The 16,367-nt window shown below is 40.4% G+C and overlaps 1 protein-coding gene across 1 annotated transcript; it reads right to left on the reverse strand.

Moving 5' to 3' along the window:
- Nucleotides 1-550: 550 nt before the first annotated feature.
- On the reverse strand, nt 551-16,088 carry GPR68 (G protein-coupled receptor 68). Its single transcript, XM_014869886.2, has 2 exons — nt 15,953-16,088; nt 551-3,284 (listed from the first exon to the last, which is right to left on the reverse strand). Exon 2 carries the CDS (start codon nt 3,148-3,150, stop codon nt 2,074-2,076), a length of 1,077 nt encoding a protein of 358 aa, XP_014725372.1. The 5' UTR covers nt 3,151-3,284; nt 15,953-16,088; the 3' UTR covers nt 551-2,073.
- Between the last annotated feature and the right edge of the window lie 279 nt (nt 16,089-16,367).

Here is a 16,367-nt window from a genome sequence, read left to right on the forward strand (position 1 = left end):
TGTGCTGAGAATTGTGCAGAATGCTGAGCTGTGTTACACAAGTTCCCATCTGATTTTAAACTGCAGCAGCTGACCAAAGTTGACCACATCAAAGTACCAACGAGCCTTAATCCCTCTGATGACAATTCCATGTAATACAGCATGCTCTGCCTTGCAGCCTGACAAGTCGTGGAGGTCCAAGGAGTTGGTGCTTAACCATGCACAAGCTCAACGCTACAGCAGTCAGGAGGGAGTCCCTGCCTAATGACCCCCTTGGAATACACAGCAGATGAGATGAAAGATTAGGAGAAAATAAAGATAAACAGTACTAATAGTCATGAGAAAAATATGCAGATGTAAGGTAATTAATCCAGCTGAGTGGTTGAAGTATAAAGAAATGTAAAATAATAAAACAAACCAAATGTTAACCTAAGCAAACCTAATCCCCTCTTGGGACTGGGAACATGAAACCTTTCTGCAAGAGGAGGAAGGAGAGGATCTGTAGTCTCACAAACAGAAACTGTGGGCCAAAGCTAAAAGATAGTTATTTCAAACATAGTGTGGAAATATATAAAAAGAAAATTATAAAAACATTCTTTATTAAACACATCCACTAATTATATCCAATATTACACTCCCAAGGTAGTTTCCAGAAAACTGTTAGAATATATTCCTTTTGGAATCTGATGACAAGCAAGGCTGTGTTACAATGACACATTCAGATAGCAGGAGTAGACCATCTGTCTAGACAATCTTTTGCCTCAAAAGCAAACCAAGGAAACAAAACTGATTATACTGCTGGAAGTTATCAGCTCCGGTTGCAGAGAGAGAGGTGTTCCAAGGAAGGTCTGAAACCTTCAGAGAGAATTGAAAGGACAAGGCAATATTCATGTTGTAACAGCTATAGGTACAAGAAGGTGTGATGAGCAGATCACAAAGAATCACACGGGACTCATTAAAAAATCTAGAGAGGAGGTGGTGGTAGAAATAATACTGTGGAGCACAACTCCCACGTCTTTAAAAGCCATTATTCTCCATTTACTCCTGTATTTTGTTTCTGTCTAAAACAGGACACAGATCATTCATACATCATATTTCTGATACTGTATTTACTGAACAATGACCAAACCCTAAACTATATTATCTGTGGGCAAAAAATAAGTTTAAACAGAATTCATTCAACAGTTTCCCTGACAAATACATTGTTATTTAATTGCCTGTATGGTCTGTGCTGCATAAGATACAGAAATTGCAAGGCACACAATCAAAACCTTAGCAAGGTGTAGTAGAATTTAGATGTGATTAAATATTCTTGAACACAATGACTCAGAGAAGCACATGGAGCAAAGTGCCTCACATACTCCCAACCTCTTGTTCTCTTCTGAGTCAGCAAACCAAGTTATTGACACCCACTGAAGCCCAGTCTCACACTTCCGGAAGTCTCTAGGAGCCTTACAATGAGGTTTAACAATCTGAGATTCAACAGCCAAAAAACAGCCTGAGGGTCTTAGCAGGTGCTGAGTTCTTTGTGCATGTTCTCCCATAATATCTGGCATTATCTGACTGATTCTTTTAGGAATCTGGTTCTGGCATGGTTTCTGCAGGCTTTGAAACTGGCAGAAGTTATTTCAGAGGGTTACAGAAATGTTGCAGAAGTGTTTTATTGGGCTTTTGCTTTTTAAAAGTATATATGGGGGCATTTATTTTTTCTGTCTCTGACCTTTTCAACAGATGATGACATCTTGTAGAGAGTTACTTTCTCTAGATGCTACAGGGGCAAACAGAAAGCAGCTAAAGATCAGTTCACCAGAACTACACACCATGAGCACTGGCTTATTCCAGTCAATGCAGTCATCAAGACAAACAGGTTTTAAGTGGTAACACAACAACACATACATGATTATAACTGAACTGACTTAGCACATACTTTCCTCACTATTGCCAGTGTCCAAGCACTTCCAGAAACAGCTTCACTGTACAGCATTGCTTATATGCCTTTGGGAGGTCACACTGTTGTAATATATGAATAATTCAGGCAGATACACAAACACAGCCATAGCTGCAGATGTAGGATTAAGGTTCTTTTGATTAATGCTAGAGGGTATCTACATTAGTTGTGAAGCAGTCCTTCATTCCAGCACCATCAAGTGGTATTTGTAATAACCCTGGTTGTTGTTCATGCTGTGTTCTGTTGGGAGTTTCAGTAGTGTTCAGTGGATAGGATTCCTTCTTCTCAGTACTCAGGTGGCCTAAACATGTTAGACAAGAGTCTCTCATCTTGACAAAGTTCTGGTAAGTGCTTTCACTGGAAAAACAGTACAATACTGGATCAGCAACACAGTTAAAAGTAGTTAACAGGAGAGAAATATGATAAACATTAAATATTTTCTCAGCAAATGAGCAGTTGTTCTCCAACAAGCTACGAACTACGAGTAGGATGTGGTATGGTCCAAAGCAGACTAAAAATATGAAAACAGTGCTTGAAACCAGTCTTTTAATTTGGATTTTCTTCTTCTTTTGAGTGCCAGGACTCTTGTGGACAACTCGTAAAATCCCACAGTAGGAGAAGGCCAGCAGGAAGAGGGGGAAAAGGAAGCCAGCAGAGAAGCGGTAGTAATTGACATTGTGCTCCCATTTCTTGATGGGGTAATGCTCAAAGCACACCAAGTGGCTCTCAGCATCCATACTGATCTCCCCATGTGTGAAGACAAAGCAGCATGTCATAATTTCTTTGGCCCAGATAACGATGCTCACGATGGCAGCAGCTTTCATGGTCCGAAAGCGCTGAAAGCGGAAGGGGTGCACCACGGCCAGATAGCGGTCGATGGAGATGCAGCACAGGAAGCCCACGCTGATGTAGATATTCTCATACAGGATGATGCCACAAACTTTGCACAGCAGCTCATCGTAGGTCCAGTTGTCATGCTGTAAAGCATACTGAAGCCAAAAAGGCAAAGAAAATATGTACAGCAGGTCTGCTATAGTCAAATTGCAAAGATAGATACCTAATTCATTTTTAGCTTTGATCTGTAAATACCCATAGTACAGTGACAGGCAGTTAGCTGGCAAGCCTAATATAAACACAAATATGTACACCACAGGGGATAATGTCTCGTGGATATCATGATTAATATTGCACTTCTCAGTCGCATTCTCTGTGAAATTCACCATCTTCTACTTCTCCCTGGGTATCACTCATCAGGGTCCTGAATGTAAGACTTAATTACAGTCAGTTTTCATGTAGAGTTTATGTCTTTCACAAAACTTTCGGCTGAAGTGATGACTTGCTGCAGGATGTTAATAACCTGAAGATCAAACACAAGGAAGTCTTTATAAGGGATACAATTGTGAAATACATAGTACACTTTTTCATAAAGCTGCCTTTTCCTAGCCCTAAGTCTTTGATAAAGCCTGTCTGGGAAATCAAGATTCACATAACTCCTAGAACATAATAGAAAAGTGCCAGAAAATTATGTGATCCAGAACCACAAAGTAAATTACAAATATTTGTTGTTTTAGCTTTGGAGGTATCTAAAATGTAAAGAAATATAATCTCTGCTTTACAGATGGGGCAGAAAAGCAGTAATCAGATTTATCTACGATGGAAAAAGTGTCTCTGGTAAACCAGCAGTCCACACAGACCTCCTTAGAGGATGTAGAGTGCACAAAACTCTTGATTATTAATTTCCACTTCTTAAATTTCCCTTTATATACAAGATACCTGTAATATGCAGTTCAATTCAACAGGACAGAGAAAAAAAAAGGGGTGGTGGAACTTTTAACACTCTCTCTTACAGTTACTTATAAAAACAATCCTGAAAGCAAGCTGTCTTCCTCTGTTGGAAGGACATGGTGACTTTGGTACAGTGCATCACCATGGTCTCTACAGGATATGCTATTAAATATTCCTTATTTGCCATCAACTCCCAAACCCACACATTTACGACTTAAACATTTGTATCTTTTCTCTTCATCTTCATTCACAGAAATGTAATTGTTTTCACCTGAAGAATCTGGTATAATCCAAACACATACCCATAGAAGCCATTGCTATGCTATGCTATACTACTATACTATAACTATTTGATACACAAAAACCACTGCTGACAATGGGTAAGCACTCAGGTCTACTAGGTCAAGCCTGGACCCAGCTCACAGTAATGAAACCCTTCACTAAACAATGAAATACCCCATTCAGCATTTTATCACCTCATGATATAATCACATGGGCACAGATGCTCAGCACAGGAGAACAGCAGGGCAAACTGTGCCCAGTTTGAAGGAAATGCATGTTTAACCTGGTGGTGCAGAACAGCAAAACTATATTTCTTTCAATCTCTCCTCAGAAAATTCGGGGATGTTGGGTATACTTTTGTCAGGTTAACAATTTGTGCACTCTTTTCACAGCTTCAGATACCATAGATTCAAAAGAGACACTATCCAAAGACAAAGATAAGGCTTTGCTGCTTTTTCCTGTTTGCTATGCTAATTTGCTTTTTTGTCATTGTCTTCTGTCCCATCTAGGAGCATAAAATTTCTTCCCAGGCAGCCCTTACAGAACATGACCACACTACAGTAAAATTACTGTCAGCTTCAGAATTTGAGGATGTTACTGTCAAATATTTTTTTAACACATGTTTTTGGTTTTTTAATAGTGATAGGCTTTTACATGTAAGGGTGTGCCTGCACAGGATGATTGGCACACTTCAGTTATTCTCTAAAATGCCTAAAATCTGAGACCTATCATCATATCTACCAGCACAGTGCCCAGCCAGTGTCCAGCTCCTGTCAATAAGGCCAAATAATAATTCAAAAGCTGTTGACAGCTTTGAAAATTCAGAACTGTCTTTGTATGTCTAGCACTGAGTTTCATTCAGTGTTACCCAGTGAGTCATTATGGACCACAGTATGAGGAAAAGCAGATGTACTCTACAGCTGCAGTGTTTTTTGAATATGTTTCTTTTCCTCTAAGAACTCTAAATGTTTTTATCAAATTATGCTTATGTACAGAGAATATAATTATCTGTAATAAGTAAAATCATTTCTGCTTAGTTTAAAAGTCTTGCCAGAATGCACACTGTGAAGGAGGCAGCAAAAGTCATATTGATACAATATTATGCTAATATAATATACACTTATGATTACAGCAGCATTTCCTGCTCCTGGAGGAAATGCTGGAGTGGGCTGTTCGAAGGGGCAGGAAGAGAAGGCTGGCTGTAACAAATCTCTTTGCTTTGTGCTACGAAACTCTCCCGAGTTTCAAAGATGAGGATGAAAAAGAAAGATCTAGATTCTTGTGCAGTACCTGTCTTATGCTGCTGTTCTGGTCAGTGGCAACAGAGCCAGGAAATCCTTCCCTTGTTTTGGCCTCCTCAGTGTATGGGCTCTGGGCTGCCTTTGTACCCTTGGACCACTCATGCCTGGGCTAAGGACAGACTCTAGAGCCAAAGGGAAATACAGAGGCAGTTCAACTTCTCCCCAGCACCAGGTACAACTAAATATAGCTCTGCACCAGCCAGAGAGTGAAACTGTAGGATTTTTTCAACGAACCTGGTATCAAAGGCACTGCAGGTTTAAACAAATGGGTGTGGAAGAGACCATTGTGTTATTAAAAAATATGACACAATACTTTACAAGCTGTCTGAAAAAGTGGAAAATGAAGGTGATGCAGGGTATAGAAGAGAAAAGACAAATAGCTCCTCCATTACTTATTGGCCATGTCTGGATAGAGGGAAGAGAAAAAAATTTAAAGTTGCTCTATGAAAAACATCTGGGGTGCAGACAATAATAAAGCTGAAAGCAGTTATGAACAGGAACACAGAGACATTTCTTTTAGACAGCTTTAATATGGATATAGTGCAGCTGTGTGACCTTTTTTTAATGATAGTTTATGTAACACCTTCAGTATCACGAGTCTGCAGTCATTTCCAGGTAATATTTTTCTCTCCTTTATGCCCACATCTTTTAGATGATACCCATCTAAGCCTAAGTCTTGGCAATAAATCGGAAGAGTCTCTCCATCTACATGAGCTCTAAACAATTCACTTGTTCCTCAATTAAAAATAAAGCCAAGGATCCCAGAACTTCAGAAAGCCTCACTTTTTCATGGTTTAAACAAGCCAACTTTATTACTCACTGGAGAGTTCAACCACAGTTCTTTTCTTTCCCAACTCCTTCCCAGCACCATGAGCCATGGGGCAACTCACATGTTAAGCGCTTCCTGCTGGCAATGGAAGCAGCCAGAGCCACTGGCAGCAACATCCTCTTAACCTTGGACCAAGTAGGAGCATGGAGCCAATTGGGTCTTTTCAGTTTCAGGGAATACTTCTACAGTTTTCATTATAAGAAATCTGTCTGCAACTAGGCCTATGTATTTTTTTGGCAGAGACAAATGGGACTGCCCCAAAGGACTTCCTTGCTGGAATTTGCAGCCGTTGTGCACCCAGCTTGTCTCATCCACAAAGCACCCACTTCCATTAACAGGGAGTGTAGCATGCTTGTGTGCCTGCATGGTCTCTTGCTATTTAATCTGTCCTTGCACCTGTCATACAGTGCAGACAGGCCTGAGTCACTTGGCTGTCATTGCAGGACTTGAACTGTCCTGCATATCTTGGAATCAGAAACCTGGGATGGTTTCAGTTTAGGATTTCATTCAGGTCATTATCTACACAAACACCAGCCCTTAAATTCACATGTTAGGCTTCCTTCAACACTTGCAGGTTTGTCAGACTGTTTGATCCTGTTTCACAGAGCTTGGAAGCATAAGGCCAGATAAGAAGGCAGGGAAGCAATGAGCAGCAGAAGAGACTAGGGACTGGTGAAACAACATATAATGAGCAGGAAAGGGATAATACCCTTAGAGTAAGTTTAGGGGGAAAAATGTAGAAGAAAGTAGAAATTTGTGTGCACCACTGTCTATGAAGAAAATGCACAATTATATTTGGGTTTAATCAGAAAAATTATGATGTAAAAGATGGACCTGTTGGAGCAGGTCCAGAGGAAGGTCATAGAAATGACAAGAGGGGTCGAGCACCTCTCCTATGAGGAAAGGATGAGAAAGCTGGACTAGTTCAACCTGGAGAATAGAAGGCTCTGGGAAGACCTTCTTGCAGCCTTGTACCTAAAGGAGACTTAAAAGAAACATGGGGACAGACTTTTTAACAGGATTTGTAGAAACAGGATAAGGGGTCGTGGTTTAAACCACAGGAGGGTAGAGTCAAACTATATACAAGGATGAATATTTTTATGATGAGGGTGATAAAAAACTAGCCCAGGTTGCCCAGAGAGGTGATGGATGCCCCATCTCTGGAAACATTCAGGGTCACATTTGATGGGGCTCTGAGCAACCTGGTTTAGTTGAAGATATCCCTGCTCTTTGCAGGAGAGTTGGACTAGATGGCCTTTAAAGGCCCCTTCCAAACCAGGAAGATTTCCAAACCATTCTGATTCTAAAAGGGTATCAAGTAGAAAGAGCCATTAAAGGCAATGAAAGGTGTTTCTATTAACACAAGTAAAGGAAAAGAAAGACAAATACATATGAAGCACAAACACAAATATATATCTTTATTTTTATAATATTGAATTTTTATAATATATGTTTATATGGTATATACGTATTTTTATATTTATATAAAGATAGCTGAAATATTTGCCGTTGTTTTTTATTCCAATCTTTAGAACCAGAATTGTTGACCAGCGTCTAACAAAAATATTTTGAAAAATAGGATGGGGCCATAGAGGAGATTAGATCAGCAAAGGAAACAGATATTTTTAAAAACTACGTGCACTCCAGGAGATTCAGTTACAGCAGTTTGTGAATTATTGCTGGTAATGTTTCAGAAATTATGACGAATTGGGGTAACACAGACATCACACTTTGTTTTCTGAAAAAGAGGTGTCAAATTGAGCTTCTAAACTATAGTAATTTACATCTATGCACAATCCATTCAGTACTTGTAATTTGCAAGTGGATTTTTCTAATGTGAACCTCTGAGTACAACAATTATTACTCTGTATATTTGCTTCAGCTGATGGGAACTGTAAAAGTGTTCTGTAAATTACAAATAACTACTTTTGTCATTATCAGATGACTTATAAACCTATTGTCAAAAAAGGAAGTCGGCAGCGTTTTTTTCAGAATCCACATAAACAAAAGACTAATTAGTCATCAATGCCCAATTTTTCCTAAATCATTCCATTTGCTCCATCTTTTGATACTCTGGGAATTCCATGTTCTGTTTCTATACCTTTCCATTTCAGGTTGTAATGACTTTGGACTTCTTTGTTGATGCCTGCACATATAAAGGACAGCTTGAGATAAAGGGCAAGGGAGGCAGGTAGGATAATTACCACAGTTAGTCCAATATCATAGAGTCATAGAATGGTTTGAGGTGGAAGGGACCTTAAAAGTCATCTCATTCCAACCATGGGCAGGAACACCTTCCACTAGACCAGGCTGCTTGAAGCTCCACCCAGCTTGGCCTTGAACACTTTCAGGGATGGCATCCACAGCTTCTCTGGGCAACCTCTTCCAGTGTCTCACCACCCCCACAGTAAAGAATTTCCTTCTAACATATAATCTAAATCTTTTAGTTTGAAGCCATTCCCCCTTGTCCTATCACCACATGCCCTTGTAAAACATCTCTCACCATCTTTCTTTTAGGCTCCCTCCTGCAAGGCAGCTATTACGCCACCCTGGAGACCCCTCTTCTCCAGGCTGGGAGAAATGCAATTTTCTCAGCCTTTGCTCACAGGAGAGGTGCCCCATCCCTCTCATCATCTTGGAGAGCCTCCTCTGGACTCACTCCAACAGGTCCATGTCCTTCCTGTGCTGAGACCCCAGAGCTGGATGCAGCACTGCAGGTGGGGTCTCAGCAGAGCAGAGTGGAGGGGCAGAATCCCCTCCGTTGCTCTGCTGATCATGCTGCTTTGGATACAGCCCAGAACGCGTTTGGCTCTCTGGGCTCCAAGTGTTCCTGTCCAGCCTCTCATCTACCAGCACCTCTAAATCCTTCCCAGCAGAGCTGCTCTGATCTGTTTATCCCCCAGTCTGTTGATACCAGGGATTGCCTGAACCCCGGTGCAGCACCTTGCACTTGGTCTTGTTAAACCTCATGAGATTCCCATGCACTCACTTCTTGAGCTTGTGCAGGTCCCTTGTGGATGGCATCCCATCCTTTAGGTGTGTCCCTCCTCTCTTTGGTGTCACCTACAAAACTGCTGAGGCTGCACTCGATTCCTTCATCTATGCCATTAATGAAAATGCAAAATAAAACTACTTATTCTTTATCTAGGATTAGGGCCTTTTTACTTCATGTGAGGTCTGAACAACCAGTTGAGCACAAGAAAGTACTGAAAAAAAAAAGCTGTGGAAAATCCCTATTTATGGTAATAAGAAGTTCATGCAATGTGTGATTTCAGGCAAGCAGTCCAAGTAGTATCAGGGTGGTGAATCACAGTTGAAATTAGTCATGCTATAGCTGCCTCAAAGCTTTAAAATTGACCCTAATTTGCCCCCTACTTCCTGCTATTAAAGATCAACCAAGTGGACGACATGATCCTCTAAGTATTTCACTGCTGAGTTACTGTGACTAGTTCCTATCCACAGGGCACGTTGAAGTTTTGTGTATGACTTGCTTGAGTACAGAACAGTGGGTGGAAGAAAACACATCACACCACTTCCTGCAGACATCTTAAATCACTCTATTACTCAGAGAAAAAACTACAAATCTTCCTTTCCCCTGAACTAAAACCTCAACCAAGTCAATGTCCCTCTCCCCCACAATCCTCCTTGACACAAAAGCCAAAAAACCATCCTGTCTCTATTGAAGAAGCAGCAGGCAATTAATAATGAATCACAGGCCACAGAACTCCTTATAATTCCAAACTTGTATACCGATCTTCATTGAACAGGACAATGCAAGAAAAGCCAAGATTACACAGGTCTTGCTTATTAGAAACTACATAAGCCATGATCAACATACAATATTAGTAAGGAACAATGAGTGGAACAGCTGTGCTGTAGCTTAGGATTGAGAAATAGGAACTTCACCCTTCTGAGTTAAATAAGTTCTGATTCACTTTACCATCTACAGCCTTGGGGAAAATCATCCTTCTGATTCATTTTCTGAAACTCTGTATTATTGCCTCTTTTGATACTGCAGCCTACCCTGACAGCACAGTGCTACATCAGGCAATGCCAGATATCCTGCATTGAAGTCAGCAGCTTCAGGTTCAACTCATATCTATATTGCATTTCAATGATTTTTGCCTTTCTTGGATTGCCAATGTGTCCCTGTAGCCCCAGGACTGCCACACAGCCCCTGTTTCACAGAGTGGCTACCCAAAGGGAGCCATGGGAGTCACCCACAGATTTCTCTGCTGCCTGAGCATGAGTCATCCATTTACATACTGTGGGCCATAGCACACTTCCAGCACCCTGTCCTGGGCAGCACATCCTGTCCTGGCCAGCACAGCTCATCCTGGTCAGTGCATCCCACCCTGGTCAGCACACCCTGTCCTGGTCAGCACACACCAAGGCTGAGCAAAACACTGGCTGTCAGCCTCTACCTTTGGCCAGATGCTCATGGCCCTGGAGCCAATGAGTGTATTGAGAACAACTTTTGTACCCACATGCTCATGCAGAAAGGGAAAGGAATGCCAGCAACATTCAAGGCAGTCCCTTCTGTCAAGCGTCCCTAGCTTCACTCAAGGAAAAACTTGTTCAAAAATGGACAGAGTTAGAGAATGAAGCAGGGAACAAATTATCTTTCAGCTTTCATCTTTTGTAATGCCACTTTGAATCCAAGGATTGACACATCAAACCCTCCAAACAGAACTACCTCACTCCCTGAAGTCATTAGGAAAGCAACCAAACACACATCTATCTATACATTATTTTCTCCTCATTTACTGGTAATTCAATGGACAGGACTTATTGAGCAGTGCTGCTGACAAGCTTGGGACATCCACAATCAATGCTTGACTAGTAACACTTGACAACCGGCAAAAACTGTCTGATAGAAAAACTTTGCTTGCTAGGTATACCTGAAACATGGTTGAAACTCTGGCATGCCTAAAGAGATTGAGCAGATTTCCTGTTCAAGGAGAATGTTAGCATTTTCATTATTTCATGCATCGGCAAATAATAATACATTCGATAAAGTAATCTCTTTTTAAAATGCTATTTTCTGCATATATGATTCAATATATGATTCATTTTGTCCTGCAAAAGTTTTAAGACACGTTAAAGTGAAAAGCTGCTTAGAATATTTGAAGATTTTTCCCTTCCACTCCTCATTTTTCTTTGACTTAATTATTTTTTCCTCTGTTTGGATTTATCTTAATCATGGAGAATAAATTCATCATGGGATAGGAGCCTGTTCAACTGAAGCACCTCACAGTGTGTGCACTGTTGCCATCTAAAAAACTAAAATAATTCTTTTGTGCCTTTGTACTGTGTTTGTGTTTCCAGCTTACACGATTGTGCACTTCAGATGTTTCTGTTCTAGATCCAATTCTTTCTAGTCTAGCACACCATCCGCCCTTCCACACACTTCAGTTTAGCTGTGCTCATTTCCTTTTAGGCTCAATTGAGTCCTTTTTGGCTTTTGTTCTGTATTTCTGTATTTCTTCCTTGGATACAGAATTGGAGAGGTGGTGTGTGGGGTGCATTATTCCTATGTATTTGTGCATGTCTTCAAATAGTCCCCATCTAGTTGGTAGAAACATAACTCTACTAAACTATCCCTTATTTGCTTATTGCTGTCTTTAATCAAATTTCTTCCCTTTTTTTCAGTTTCCCTTCTGGAGATTAACCAAGTTTCCTGTAGAACTGAGTCAATATTCAGAGGTAAGACATGTTCTTCCATTGTTATTTCTCAGTGTTCTCACGAGAAGCAGTGTGCCTTGCAGAAGGTTTTCCTCTGTGCTCTTTTCCTCGTGGCTGTTCTTGTTCCCTAGATGACTATTGAAAACGTCAGTCCTTTTTTTGCACTTGAGGGTACAGGACTCCAACAACCTAGTTCCCAGTGGATTAATCACTTTAAACAAAGTGCTGGCATCTGTATCTGCAGGTTTGCTTACATTTCCATTTCCTGATTTTCCATTTCTGGATAAAAGAGGTTCAACACGAAAACTGAGAAAAATAGTTGGAGAGGCATGACCTCACAGAAATGCAAAACCCTCCTGCTTTAATAGTATTAAAGAAGCAATTCACAGCAAAAGCAACAACCTTGCTGTAAATCCTTCACACTTCCAAACATGCTTCTGACTAGAGAAAAAGGAGAGAATCAAATGCTTGTTACAGGGGAGTTCTGATGAGCTCTTGCAGAGATGGAAAAGCTGGCACAGGAAATATGAGAATCCAAATTGAGAACTATTTAGAAATCCAGGTCCTGCTTTGGGATGGAGGTGTAAAACCAGCTCTGAAATTTGGACATAGGTTCAAATTCCAAATAATAGTGTTCTGGCATTATAGACTCACAGATTTTAGTTTAAACCTCTTGTAAGTTTAAAAGACAATTGCTATTTTAAAAGCTGTGTCTGAACAGTTCTGAAACATGGATCATAAACTAGATACACCCTCTAATGAGAGATGAGTAGACACTAAATCATTATCTATCACAGAATAAAAACTCTCCTTCCTTGGCAGAAGGAAGATGAAATGTTTCCAGATATAAAATTATGACATCCTAATGGTTACTAAAATATTGAGCTAAAAGAAAGCCAGACCAAGAGATCTCTGAAACATTTCTCTACTGGTATTTTAGGATTTTATTCAGGTGTCATTAAAGTGACCGAACTTTGACAGTTCAATTACATTTGCTTTTGTAATTCATTCGTTATTTATCTCCCCTTTCTCTATTGGCAAGTCAACATATCTTCAAAGATTTGTCTTTTTACTGCTGGCCCATAGGACACAAGAGAAAGGAAGCTTGAAACCTTGATGTTCAGAAACGAAAGTCCAGGCTCATCCTAGCAGCAATAGCTGTCTGTAGCAATTTCTGAGGGGAGAATGTCAGGACAACAGCTCCTGTGGGCACAGGAGTAACAGGAGCAGAGTGCCATCTCTGTTACATGCAGCTCAGATCAGTTTTGCATTTCTCTTTGATTCTGGCACGGTGACAGATCTGAGCCTAAGCAATCCCAGATCGAATTCCTAGACAACCCAGCTGGAAAGAAGTTTGTTGACACAGAAACAATTTCTGGCAAGAGGGCTCCATGGAGAGGATCAGAGCATATACTTTCAGGTGAGTTTGTTTCTCATCCTCCCTCTAACATGGTTTTAAACCTATTATCTACTCTTTTTCAGACAAATTAGCTACTGCTTCCACACAAAGTGCCTAAAAAGCTCTTGTTTTCCTACTCTATTAACTGAGTTGAAAATTATGTTTCTAGTGAAGGAAAAGTGTTACAGTGGATGTATCCCTCAAAGAATAAACTGCAATGTTTTTCTTAGCTGCTGTTGCTTACCAATACCTTTAGTTAAAATTATTGGTCAGTGTCTTCTAAACATTAAAGCTGTTCTGTGTCTTTTCAAAAACAATTGCCAGCAGCTGTTAGGGTCAGCAGCTCTGCAAATGCTTCAGCTGGCAGAATAATTAATAACAAGCAATAAAAGCCACTCAGAATAAATTTTATAGGAAAAACAAACAGAGGAGACAAACAGCTAATTATAAGGTAATGAGCCTCATAAGACTGCCATGTTTGGAGTTCTCTTTCCACAGATTTCCCTTAAAAATAATTACCAAGTTGTATAAATGTCCTCAGGAGTGGACATGACTTCCTTTAGTTACCACCACACTGACACAATACAGCCATCAGAAGTGAAACCCCAAAGCACCATGAATGCACCATAGGTCAGAACTAGAAAAACTGGAAGGGAAGAAATTTTCTTCTCCATGCACTGTTCATTGGCATGCCAAGAAAACTTGCATTTAGAGCATCAGCTGGTAAATCTGAGTAACATCATCCACAAGGCTGGTTGGGTGAGGAAAATTTACACTAATGTCCCCACCTTTGAACACCTGGCCCTGTGCAACTGTGCTCAGCCAGAGGTAAGAAGCTTCCTGTCTGTCTGACCTCACAAGCAGCCTCAGGGTCACCCTAATCAATGACATCTAGTACACAATGACATCTGTGTACACCTAGCTCTGCAGAGACTCACTTTCCTCCCTTCTCTTCCCTTTCCCCATACCCCTCTTCTCTCTTTTCCCGTTGCTATAAGATTGCTTACAGTCCTCAGATCCAGAACAAAGGGAGTCAATTTTTGTCCACCAGCCACAAAGTGAAATAAATACCTCTCACTGAAGGTGTCAAGTGACACAAGTTTTTTAAATGAGATATTGGAACCACCAAATCTTTCTTCATTTAAAATTGGGATATTCAAATCACAATGCTGTGATATAGACATTTTCACCTCTGCTGTCAGAGAACAACATACTTGTCTGATCCTATAAACCAAATATTTTCTTACAGTATTCTTCCTAGACCGTGTAAAGGTTTTTTAAATTTTTGGGCATGTACTTTCCATGTTATCCTCTTACCTGCAGCTGTATAGCACCAAGTGTAAAATAAACTAGAAATGGCACTCTTCCACCTCTTGTAACAGAAAGACTTGGCAAGTGCGTGTGGAGGACCAGCCTGATACGGGGTAACAACAACAAGGTAGCACTGAGATGGGGAGGCAGGAAGGATAGGGGGAGGACAGTAGAAAATTTTGTTTCCTCAAAGAAGAAATGAAAGAGTAGGTGTTAAATACACAGGATTGACTACCTTTTACTGACTTCTTGATTAAAGAGAACTTGAAAGAAGAAGTGGTTAGACACTCTGCTGCTCTAGGACCAGTGTGAATAAAGGGTGCTAATGTGGAAAAAGTCACAATGGGTACTGACTAACAGACTGCTCAGAAAGTCACATAATGCTCACAGTGACACTGTCACATCTTATGAGCCTACATGTTGCCATTTTTACTTACTTTACTGTTAAGTTTCCTTATATTCTTATTAATAAATACCTGCATGTGTTTTGAACAGAAGAGGACAGGACAAGGTGTTATATTCCTCTAAATTCTCTATTTCTCAGCTGCCCTCCACATGCAACACACAAAAGAAGAAAGCATCACTCAGTGAATTGCTTTTCTTGCTTATTTAAAAAGATTGATAAGAACAGGAAAAAAGTTCTCATAATAAGGACAAGCTACAATAATGAACAAAAGTTTTTTATCCTGTTGAAACAAAATATTAATTTCTCACCTAAAGGACTTCATTTCTCTAAAAAAAACCCCTCACATTTCAAGGCTTCCAAGCCAGATTCTGAACAGCAGCAAGAAAAGTGGCTTAGCGTTTGGAAAATATAGTAATGGCATACATTTGAGATACAAAGATAAAACTATATAGGTTATATATATAACAGCACCCACACATCAAGGTATGTGGTTTAACACAGTTTAACACAGTTGCATGATAGGTGTAACTTTTGGCTTGTGTTCTCAGGGGAAATAAAGTATTTAAGTCACTTACTAGTCCTTCAAAATATCTATTCAACTTATCTATTCAAAGTATGTATTCAACGTATACAGTACTAGTAAGTTCTCTGAAAACGACTCCAGGAACTTATCTACAGGCTACTGCTCTGATTCCTTGCTGCAAACAACAGTTTGTCAGTTTATCTTAACAATTTCCTTTCATCAATACAAGTTGAACATTCAGCTCTCCTTGTGCCTAATTGGAACTCAAGAAAATCTTTGGGAAAATCTTTATTCAAAGTTCCTTCTAGTAGGAACTTTGGCAAGGAAATTAGTTATGAAGTTGTGAATTTTTTTGACACATTGCTTTGGTTGAGTCCTTGGAGCCCCTCGCTGTTTTAACAACTCAGGTAGAAAACTGTGTTACCACCTCTCCAGGGGTGAGACCTGCTCAATGATGGAAAATTAACTCGCTTTCAAGAATGAATAGATAAAAATGAAACTCACCTGTTAGCAGAGTTTATGCAAAGAGGTTTTGCCTGCAATGCGAAGAGCACAAAACTTCCCTTCTCCTTGCTCCTGCTCAGGCTGCTGGCGAGGCTGTCCTCCTCCCAGTTGCGAGCAAGGCTGTCCGTGAAACAGTGCAGGAAAGGAGGAGGAGATTGTGTTTCAGCTCCTGTGCTCTTTATGGTTCATCTGTGAAGGAGTCAGCCCTGCCCAGCCCTCTCCTCCCCCACCCACTCATTCATAAGAGAGGCAGATGAGAGTGCCAAAAGCAGGCACCGAATACAGAGATTACAAAATACACAGAGTGGTGTTCCCTGCCATCCCCATCGACACACACACTGACCAACAGAGAGCTGCGCTCTGATCACAGCAGATGGTGCAGAGGCCAAATCAAGCTTCTTCCAGCTTATCTAAA

This window comes from Sturnus vulgaris, chromosome 6, assembly GCF_052056855.1.
Source record: "Sturnus vulgaris isolate bStuVul1 chromosome 6, bStuVul1.hap1, whole genome shotgun sequence".
Taxonomy (NCBI): Eukaryota; Metazoa; Chordata; class Aves; order Passeriformes; family Sturnidae; genus Sturnus; species Sturnus vulgaris.

Coding starts and splice junctions, on each gene's coding strand:
- GPR68 (XM_014869886.2), bottom strand. CDS start 3,150: ATGGTGAATTTCACAGAGAATGCGACTGAGAAGTGCAATATTAATCAT.